Genomic DNA, 11,063 nt, shown 5'->3' on the forward strand with positions numbered 1-11,063 from the left:
AACATTGGTGTATAAATATCTGTTTGAATCTCTGCTTTTAATTCTTTGGGGGTATATACGAGGATTAGAATTGCTGGGTCATTTGGGAATTCTAATTTAATTTACTGAGGAGCCACCAAACTGTTTTCCTTAGCAGCTACACCAATTTACATTTCCACCAGCAATAAATTAGAGTTCTAATTTCTCTACATCCTTATCAACACTTGATATTTTCCATTTTTAAAAAGTGTGGCTGTCCTAGTGGATATAAAATGCTATCTCAATGTGGTTTTTAAAAACTGTATTTATTTTTAATTGAAGGATAATTGCTTTACACCCTTGTGTTGGCTCTCTCATATAGCAACATGAAGCAGCCTGATCAATGTGGTTTTGATTTGCACTTCCGTAATAACTAATGATGTAGAGCATCTTTTATATGTGTTTGTTGGCCATTTGTAGATCTTCTTTAGAGAAAGTCTTTTCAGTCTCTTTGCTCATTTTTAAACTGGGCTGTTTGTTGTTCAGTTGTTGAGTTGTTAGGGTTTTTCTTTTAATAAAACATTCTGGGTACAAATTCCTTATCAAATGCATGATTTGCAAATATTTTTTTCCCATTCTGTGAGTTTTTCACTCTCTTGATAGTGTCTTTTGATGCACAAAAACTTTTAATTTCGATGAAGTCCAGTTTAATCTTTCTGCTGCTTCTGTGCTGGTGTCGTATTTAAGAAGTCTTTGTCATATTCAAGGCCATATAGATCTACCCTATGTGGTTTTCTAAGCATTTTATAGTTTTAACTCTTATATTTAGGTCTTTGATCCATCTTAATAATAAGCTCATTTTAATGGATAAAGAGAGAGGAGTGTGAGATGGCCAAGCTTGGAAGCACAGGTTCCAGTGCTCTTATTTGAGTTCCAATAAAGCACAGTTTTCACTTGGGTTTGGCTGTGGTGTTTGACTTCTGTATTTTTCCTTTAGCCAAGACAGTCAACTCCAGCATCCTGCAGTATGACCTGGAGTCCCTGACACGAAAGACCTCTTACACTGTTCAGGTCATGGCCAGCACCAGAGCTGGGGGAACTAACGGCACCAGGATAAACTTCAAGACGTTGTCAATTAGTGAGTACTCCTTTAGTGAGACATTCCCTGGGAATGTCTCCTTGGCATTTCCTTTAGGCCAGTCACAGATGGTGTTTGCCAGGGGCAGGGGGAAGCCAAGTGAAAGGGTGAAGTAAGAACCATTTGTTCTCTGACTCACTGGCCTTCCAGGAAAGCATATGAGTGATGGGAGGGAGAGCAGGAAGATTGAGAGCCGAATTTGGAAAGATGGTTCATTTTGCTTCTTCCTCAGGGGTAGCCCCAAATCTTCATAGAGAGGAGGGATCAAGTTAATGCCAACTTTACTGACACTTCAAACCAGCTCCACCTCAAGACTGTCACCAGTTCACAGTCGTCATTCCCTGTGTGTCAAGCAAGGAAAAACCTTGCACCATTGACCCACTTAATGTCATCGTTTGTGGAGTCTTTTGAGTAAAAAAGTGCATAATATGTTCTAGTAATCAGATTTATATTTTAAAATGGGGGCAAGAAAAGTTTAATAAATACAAAAATAATGTAAAATATAATGTGGTTCATATGATGCTTGTGGGGGCTATTCAAGAGGGAAAGAAGATGGGCTGAGAAGGGAGACAAAGGAGAAAGAAGGAAGGAAGATGGGAGAAACAGGTTAATCTTTCCAAGTCTTTGAATGACAGTGATGGATATACTAACACTGTTCTTAAAAATGAAACTTAAAAGTGAAGGAACATTGCAAAATTTCAGTAAAAGCTAGACATAGTCTAAGTATTCTTGGAAGTCACTTATTTATCATCATGTTTCCAAGAGAAGAAAAGAAGTTTATGGTTCTAGAAAATGTGGGTATAGTATGTGTTTCTACACAGAAAACATGTTCTTTTTTTTATTGACTGAAACCTTGCTTTTAGGGTTGATATTGCTTTTTTGATATTGCTCTTTAAAATATTTATAAATCATATTTTTACAACACTAGACACAAATTGCATTATCTGGTGGAATTTCTCTAGGGGTCAACTTGAAGGCAAAAGTCTACCTTGGAGCCTAGAAGTTTCTTACCTTTGGTTCTTATAGATCCTCCTGCTTCTATCTTTTGATCCTCTACCATCTGTTTTCCACACAGCAGTGAGTTTAAAATCCTAGACCCCCTGCTTAAAAGCCACAAATGGCTTCTGTTGTATTTTAAATAAAATCCAAATTCCTTCCCATAGTTTTTAGGACCCTTCCTCGTCTGTCCCTTCCTGATCTCACTTCCCACCACTTCCCCATTACGTTCCCATTTATGCTCCTGCATCTGCTCTTTTTTCTGCCTGGAATGCTTTCCCCAGAATGAACATGGCTCGTTCCTTCTCATTATTCACGTTAGCTCAAATTTCACTTCTCCCAAGAGCCTTCCTTTGCTACCCTATCTAAAGGTGCTAATTCCTATCCTACTTTACCCTAGTTATTCTCTAATAATAAAAATAATTTTAAAAATACCCATTTTATCTGAAATAATCTTACATTATTTATTGTCTTAATTCTTGTACCAGAATGTAAACTCCATGAGAGTAGGGATTCTTGTGTTTCTTACTGTTTATTTTATTACTCAGGATAGTGTTTGGCAAATTATAAGTGCTCAGAAAATGTTTATCAAATGAATGAAATTGGATGATGAACCTGGGGAACATAATTTCTGTCAGTATTATTCAGGGAGAGGAGAAATGAAATGAATTTGAATTAAATTGAAAGAAAATTGACAAGGAATATGTTGCTAAAACTACTGGTTTAGTTCAGTTCAGTTCAGTCACTCAGTCATGTCCGACTCTTTGCAACCCCGTGAACCGTAGCACACCAAGCCTCCCTGTCCATCACCAACTCCCAGAGTCCACCCAAACCCATGTTCACTGAGTCAGTGATGCCATCCAACCATCTCATCCTTTGTCATCCCCTTCTCCTCCCGCCTTCAATCTTTCCCAGCATCAGGGTCTTTTCCAATGAGTCAGCTCTTCGCATCGGGAGGCCAAAGTATTGGAGTTTCAGCTTCAAAATCAGTCCTACCAATGAACACTCAGGACTGATCTCCTTTAGGATGGACTAGTTGGATCTCCTTGCCATCCAAGAGACTCTCAAGAGTCTTCTCCAACACCACAGTTCAAAAGCATCAATTCTTCTGCGCTCAACTTTCTTTATAGTCCAACTCTCACATCTATACATGACCACTGGAAAAACCATAGCCTTGACTAGATGGACCTTTGTTGACAAAATGTCTCTGCTTTTTAATATGCTGTCTAGGCTGGTCATAACTTTCCTTCCAAGGAGTAAGTGTCTTTTAATTTCATGGCTGCAATCACCATCTGCAGTGATTTTGGAGCCCAGAAAAATAAAGTTAGCCACTGTTTCCCCATCTATTTGCCATAAAGTGATGGGAACAGATGCCATGATCTTAGTTTTCTGAACGTTGAGCTTTAAGCCAACTTTTCCACTCTCTTCTTTCACTTTCATCAAGAGGCTCTTTAGTTCTTCTTCACTTTCTGAAGGGTGAAAAGGGTGGTGTCATCTGCATATCTGAGGTTATTGATATTTCTCCCGGCAATCTTGATTCCAGCTTGTGCTTCCTCCAGTCCAGCGTTTCTCATGATGTAGTCTGCATAAAACTACTGGAAGGAAATAATAATCTTTGATTTTTGTCAAGAAAGTCAGGAGCTCAGCCTACTACTGACTTTTGTTCTCCTTTTCCCAAAGGTGTCTTAGAGATTTTTCTTGTAACTTCTCTGGTTGGAGGGGGCCTTCTTATTCTCATCATCCTGACGGCGGCATATGGCATCAAAAAACCCAAGTGAGTTTGGAGACAACAATGTGGGCCCTCAAAATCAGGGATGGAAAGTGGGTAGAAGGCACCATGGTGGAAGAGGGCACTCTGCCATTTAGGCATGTTCATTCAGTTTTTGTTTTTTTATATAGCTACTGAATTTATCATGTGCCTTACACTGTGGCACATCGGAATTCTAACTGGAGCAGAGGACCTCCACTCCCTACAGCCCCATGCACAGGCCTAGGACTTTTTGAAGCCAGGGACGTGCCAGCTGCCTCACAGGCTTTTATCTGCTATGTTCTGCAATTGAGACTAGAGTTGGGAAGAAGATCCTCTCTCTCAGTGTCTAGTGGGGACCACTGGCAGCAGCTCCAGGTGGCCAGCTTCTCTTCTAGGTAGAGTAGGGAGCAGGGTGCCCATGGAGTTGGAGCACTGGCTAGCACATGCCCAGCATAGACTGGTCCTTGCTACTAACAGTGTTGGAGGGCTGACTGAAGCCCATTTATCCTGCCTGCTCTGGCCACTGTAGGGAAGGAAGCCTGTCTTCAGGGTCTTGTGCTTTTTCTCCGCAGAGAGCCTCATTCTACCCTGGGGTCATGGGCTCCCTCCCTGGTGGACCTCTCTCCCCAGAACTGCACAGTTGTGAGCCTTCTCTGCCAAGCTGCGCTTGCGTGTACATGTGTGCTAAGTCACTTCAGTCATGTCTGACTCTTTGCAACCCTAGAGACCCTAACTAGGGACCATAGCCTGCCAGACTCCTCTGTCTGTGGGATTCTCCTGGCAAGAAGACTGGAGTGGGTTGCCATGCCCACCTCCAGGGGAGCTTCCCAGCCCAGGGATTGAACCCATGTCTCTAATGTCTCCTGCATTGGCAGGTGGGTTCTTTACCACTGACGCCACCTGGGAAGTCCAAGCTGTGCTTAGTTATGGTCAAACTAAGTCAACCTCAGTTCCTGTGGATTGTAACTGAATCTTCAGCACAAATTCTTGTACATTTTGCATATCTAAAAACTCCCAGATGGTGACGATGCTGCTGGTTGGGAACCACACTTTGAGAATCACTGCTTTAAAATATGGGTATCTTATAAGACTGAGAGTGTTACCTTTCCTGGGGAATAAATCTGAAACAAATGGCTCCGTGATAGTGTGATTCCTGGCACCAGGACCAGTGGGTGGAGATGCAGTAGCAGGAGAGTGGGAAAGAGTAGCTTTGTTTGGGGAAAGGTCTCCCTCCATCACGTCCCACAAATGACTTGCAGTTTCACCCCCCTCCCCATCAACAAAGTACTTTGTTTTCTCAGTTTCCATCAGGAGGCTGTGAGCTTGCCATTATTCATACGGAGCCGTACAATTTCCCATGTGTGTGTGCATGCTCAGTTGTGTCTGATTCTTTGTGACCCCCATGGACTGTAGCCCACCAGGCTCCTCTGTCCAGGGAATTTTCCAGGCAAGAATATTGGAGTGGGTTGCCATTTCCTTCTCCAGGGGATCGTCCCAACTTGAACCTGGGTCTTGCGTCTCCTCCACTGGAAGGCGGGTTAACACTCTTGGCTTGGCCATGCAGTACAAGTAAAATGCTTCTTGGACTCACTTCCTGTTTTAAAATCTTCTCTCTTTCTAGCAAACTGAAGCACCTGTGTTGGCCTGATGTTCCCAACCCTGCTGAAAGCAGTATAGCCACGTGGTGTGGGGAGGATTTCAAGGTAAATGCTCCTGTTTCTATTAAGGAGATTGTGAGCAGGCTGGTTATGGGAGGTGGACAGGATGATACAGGTGGGGAGCAGTCCTGGGCTGAGATTTGCACAGGGTTCACATAAGGGGAACTCGAGGTTTAAACATCCCAGGGAATGGCTGGCAGGACAGCTGGAATCAGTCTTCCTGGAACAACCTTGACCTCAATCTTTGGACAAGCGGAAACAGCTTCACCAGCTCATAGAACCTGGTGTTTGCTGGGCATAGAACTGGTCCTATAAAGGATGCCACAGAAGGAAGACACTGGCCTTACCTTTAAGGACCTGACTGTCCAGTTAGAAAGCAGGAGAGCCCAGCTATAAGGTTGGAGGCCATTGAAAAAGCAGCCAAGAGCAAATTAATCCAGAAACCACCTGGGGACTGCTTATGTGCATTTCTGTCTGAAGGCTGGGGCTGCTGCTGCTGCTGCTAAGTCACTTCAGTCGTGTCCGACTCTGTGTGACCCCATAGACGGCAGCCCACCAGGCTCCCCTGTCTCTGTGATTCTCCAGGCAAGAACACTGGAGTGGGTTGCCATTTCCTTCTCCAATGTGTGAAAGTGAAAAGTGAAAGTGAAGTTGCTCAGTCGTGTTCGACCCTTAGCGACCCCATGGACTGAAGCCTACCAGGATCCTCCGTCCATGGGATTTTCTAGGCAAGAGTACTGGAGTGGCTTGCCATTGCCTTCTCCGGAAGGCTGGGGCAGGCTGCATCAAATTGTTTTTCTCAGATTGGAGAAGTTGGCAATGGGTATTCTTGTGAGTTATTCATAATAGGAAGTTTCCTTTCACATACATTTTGAAAGTGAAAACCGTTCTGAAATTTTTAAGGTTTATTTTCTTGATTAAGTAGAAATGAGCCCAATCAAGCATAACCTTTAAATCCTTATTATTGAAGGACTAATTTCAGTATCCCTTGATGCAGGAATTTTTAGTATTAGCCCTCATTTCAACTCAGAAGACTTTTTTTAAACATGGCCATTAAAATTATTTTATTATTGATTTAATTAAATTTTTGTTATTTCTGTTTTCTTCTCTCATCATTCATGTATTATCCTATTTAATTTCCTAGTGATCAGAAGTTATTAAGACAGTAAATTAATTCATAGGAAGTATTGTCTGATGTCCAGATATTTTTTGAATTATCTTATTAATAATTAGAGTGACTTATTAATCACTCAGTATATGCCAGTCATTGAACTAGGCTCTAGAATGCAAAGATGTCAGACCCTGCCCCTGCCAGGAAGCCATCTTTGACTTTTCTGGTGATGTTGGGAAAGTCATTTGTCTTTATGACTGTAGTTTTTCCATCTGTAAGAGTTTTAATTTTGATGCTTCCATCTCCACTGGGATTTTGTGAGCCCATGATTATATGAAAAATAGCTTTGGGCTCCCTAGAAGAAGAAATTATTTGAATATAGTGTGTTCTCAGGAAATGGGCCACTCTTGCCAAGCTCCCATGGAAGGGCACCACTTCTGGTCTCTGAGATGAATGTGGCAGACTAGTGCAGAGGTGGGCTTTGGGTGTCCCAAACCCAATAGCTTTTGGCTACATCATGTGTGGCCCCCAAATGACCATTGGGGGCATGTCTCTCTCACTTTTCCAGGGGAAGCTAAATCTGAAGGAGTTTGGCGACTCTGTGAACAGAGAAGAAGACGGGATTCTAAAACCATGTTCTTCACCCAATGACCTCATTGACAAGTTGGTGGTGAACTTTGAGAATTTTCTAGAAGTGGTTTCTGCTGAGGATCCTGGAAAGGGTTGGGAAAATATCTTGGGAGGGGAAAAGAATGAGTACGTGACCTCCCCAAACAGGCCTTATTGTCCCACTGTTTCAACCGAGATTCCACCCAGAGGGTCCCAGTGCCTGTGTTCTGGGATGCTAGAGGGGACCTGCCCAGAAGCCAGAGAGCGGCTTCTCCCTCTTGCCCAGGGCTTTGGGCCAGATCATCTCTATGAGGAAGGAGCACAAAACCCATACTTGAAAAATTCAGTGACAACCAGAGAATTTGTTGTGCCTGAAAAACTTCCAGAGCAAATCCAAAGAGAAGTCTAAGTGCTGCCGTGGCTTGAATCCCCCTGCGTCTCAGTGTGGGTGACACACAGAGGGGGAAGGTATGGCTACTAGAGCTTTCTTGGCGTCTTCCCATCCTGCTTGTGTTAGAGAAAGCCTTGCACACCCCCAAACTTGGTTGGTACAGATGTGGAGTTCGCTTGAGAAGAAAGGATGGTGATCAGCCCAAGCACTTTGCAGACGAAGAACAATTTTGTTGTTGTTGTTGCTGAGCTAACAAGCTGTCACTGATGCCCCTGACAGATGGACTTTGAGGGACAGTAGACACTGGAGGCAGACATATGTGGCCTTCCCGAGGAACTGGACGTTGGGCATGGCCTGTGCTGGAGTCGTTCCTCACAGCTCCAGAAGAGGCTTTCCCTGTTGCCAGAAGACCATTGTTTAGTTGGCACTTGGGTGACCTGCTGGGAGGCGAGGGGCTCTCCCATCACCTTGACCTCCCTGGCTCTAGTCTCCACTCTGAGGCAGCCCTGGCATCACTTTAGAGTCACTTTAAATCTCTCTTTCAACACAGAGGCGGCACGTGGGGTGGCCTTCCAGTTGGAGCGCCTGAAATGCCTCATTACCCTCACTAACTCTCAAGTGTCTGCAGCAACACCCCACCCAGGACTCTTGCCCTTGGTCCACTCCACGCCTGCAGCAGGGCATGGAGGAACAAGGGAGGGCCTCAACAGGGCGCTGGGGAAGGGACTCTTGCCTGGGCCGGCAGGTCCGCCCCACTGTCCAGGTCATAGCCCAGCCCTGCCAACAGTTTCCAGAGGCCCCTGCTGCCCCTCTGTCTTGTACCCAAGCCTGGGAGTTGAAAGGCACTGAAGATAGAAGTGGCTTTTTGACAGGGACTGTGGTCCCTCATGCCGGCCTGGAGCCCAGGAATGCTTACGGAATACACCCTGCAAAGGCCTCTCCCCTGAAGCAGCCAAGCAGGGCCTGGTCACATGGAATGCTTAGTAACTGTGCTGCTCCCACACTGGGACTCCTCTGCCTTTACCTGGCAAAGCCCGGAGCCCACAACCAAGGGCTGATGGCAGACCCCTGGGAACTTGCAGCTGGCCCTGGGCTTGCACCCTGCACACAGTGACTTGCTGGTGTTGGCGATGGCTCATCTGGCCATTGCAGGAGGTTGCTGAGAACTTGGTGAGGTGCGGGCAGTGGGGCCCAGGGAGCTCAGCATTTGCCAGATAGAAAGGCTGACGGTATTTTCTCCAAGAGTGAGAAGTCTGTGTTTGTAGTCCACAAGCAGCAGGCACAGACTTCACAAGCCACTGACTCAGGTGTGCAAAAACATCGCTTTACTTTCCTATAACCAAGATTAACTTCCAGTGCCAGCCCCTGACCTTTAGAAGGAACTACCCCAAGTTAGAGATTTTGAGTTGCCTCGGGTTTGGAGCTCGGGCTCACCTGGGATTTCAATGCCCCGTCCACCCTGGGGCTGGCTCTGAGTGCCAGCAGATATTCAGGGGCATATGAGGCCTGCTGCCTGGCCCCGGGCAGGGATGTGCCCTCTTCCCTGTCCCCTGCCACTTTCCTCTAATCACTGCATCCTTATCATGGGCACAAGCAAGGATGCTTTCCCAACGCTGTCTCCTTATTAAGTCTCCAGTGTCTATAGCACCCCCCAAATACCTCAGTCCTGGTTCACAGAGCAGTGACCACTGATAAATCTGGGAATAAAGGCGCTGGGGAGTCTATGTTCTGGGAGCAGAAAGGGACCAAATGAATGGGACTCCCGGCTGTGGTCGGCGCTCCCTGCCCTGATGCCTCCCTCCCCAACCCTGTTGTTATGTGAGCACTCCTGTGAACTCCCTGTCTTCCAGAACCCCAGACAGGCCCTTTCCACCTGCCTCTGATGTCTGAGCTCACAGGAGGCCCTAGCCTGGTACCTCGCATTCCTCTTTCTCTCCTGAGAGGCCCTCTGCTGCCTCCAGCTGAGGGACAGGGAGTGCCAGTGAGTCCCTCTAGGCTTGTTCTCACACCCTTTTGAAACTAAAGTCCAAGAATTTGATGGTGAGGAGAAAGAAAAGGTCACAAATCAAAGTGGGTTTCCGAGATGAAGCCATTACCCTTGCTCTCCGTCTGCTAACCATTCGTTAACACCTGAAGCTTCTGATGAATAGCTGGCAAATACCAAGCCCTGGGGCTTCCCAGGTGGCAATACGGGTAAAGAACCTGTGTGCCAATGCAGGAGACATAAGAGATGTGGGTTCAATCCCTGGGTCAGGAAGATCCCCCGGAGGAGGGCACAGCAATCCACTCCAGTATTCTTGCTTGGAAAATTCCATGGACAGAGGAGCCTGTCGGGCTGCAGTCCAGCGGGTCGCAAAGAGTTGGGCATGACTGATGTGACTTTAGCACGCACCCACCACACCCTTGGCCCTTCCTCTGTTTCGTTCCTTTTCTCACTTTCCTTCTTGCCTCCTGTCTTCTGCTCCTTTTCCCCCACCATTCCCAGCAGCTTTAAACGCTGCCTTTTTTTCCCTCTCCCACTTCTTGTTTCTTTTCTTTTTATTCCTTTTTCTGCTTTCCATTAGCCCCTTATAATATCTCCAGATTTACTTTTGCTAGCTTTGAGAGCTAGGAAATTTAGGGCCCTCTGTTGTGTTCTAGATGGCCCAAGGCGGTTTCATAGGAGTCAGTGTTTCCTGCCAGGAAAAGGGGCACGTTTCCGAGGAAGGCCAGCCAACACACTGTGCTGCACTGCTCTACAGAGAGCAGGTCGTGGGCCTGGCCTGGGAGAAGCCGCGCTGACCTTCCTCTCCTGGAATCCGGTCACGAACTGGCCCCACTCTGGGGTCCTGTGCTGCCTCTGTGGCTGCAGATGGAGAGGGCCATCTGCGTTTTTTTCTGTTGCTGTCAGAGAGACGCTGAGAAGACACAAACAGGAAAACTTGTTTTATCAAGCTCATTAAAAACTGATAAAATTCTCCTTAGAGTTTTCTGAGGCTCTGGGAACCACACAAACAGCTACATTAGTGCCCTGTTATTAGCCTTTCTTCTACAGTAATATCAGAAAAATATTTTAAAGAATAGCAGAGAAGTGGTTAGTTGTTCAAAAAAGAGAGATGGTACCTTCATTCTTTCTCGGGCAGCTGCATTAAAACCCAGAGCAACAACACCATGTGGGGTGGGGGTCCTGGTGGCGGTGGGGGTTTGAAAGAGGCAGAAGATGGGGAGGTCCCGCCACCCCCGTGCTGTTCCTGCCTCGTGTGGGGAAAGCCTGTGCTGGTCTGCCCAACACCCCCCAGTTGCCCCCCACGCCCCCAATCCCTTCCCCAGGTCTCCAGTGGCTCTTAGCTGCTGCTGCTGCTGCAGGCATGCTTCAGCCCAGGTCCCTGCCAACCGGCCCTCGAGCCCAGTCTGGGCTCTGTTTTTGAAGGGCCCATGAGCCAAAAATGATTCTTACATTTCCAAAGCCTAGA

At 46.2% G+C, this 11,063-nt stretch overlaps 1 protein-coding gene across 1 annotated transcript in view; it reads left to right on the top strand.

Moving 5' to 3' along the window:
- The window catches only part of IL31RA (interleukin 31 receptor A), a 51,140-nt gene extending 43,511 nt beyond the window's left edge, over positions 1 to 7,629 (top strand). The window contains exons 11-14 of the mRNA XM_055421720.2: positions 956 to 1,096; positions 3,773 to 3,866; positions 5,464 to 5,545; positions 7,180 to 7,629. Coding sequence (XP_055277695.2) covers positions 956 to 1,096; positions 3,773 to 3,866; positions 5,464 to 5,545; positions 7,180 to 7,629 — 767 coding nt within the window. The remainder of the gene's footprint in view (positions 1 to 955; positions 1,097 to 3,772; positions 3,867 to 5,463; positions 5,546 to 7,179) is intronic.
- Positions 7,630 to 11,063: the final 3,434 nt, after the last annotated feature.

Source organism: Moschus berezovskii, chromosome 18 (assembly GCF_049115385.1).
Source record: "Moschus berezovskii isolate FMDL1 chromosome 18, NW_MosBer_1.0, whole genome shotgun sequence".
Taxonomy (NCBI): Eukaryota; Metazoa; Chordata; class Mammalia; order Artiodactyla; family Moschidae; genus Moschus; species Moschus berezovskii.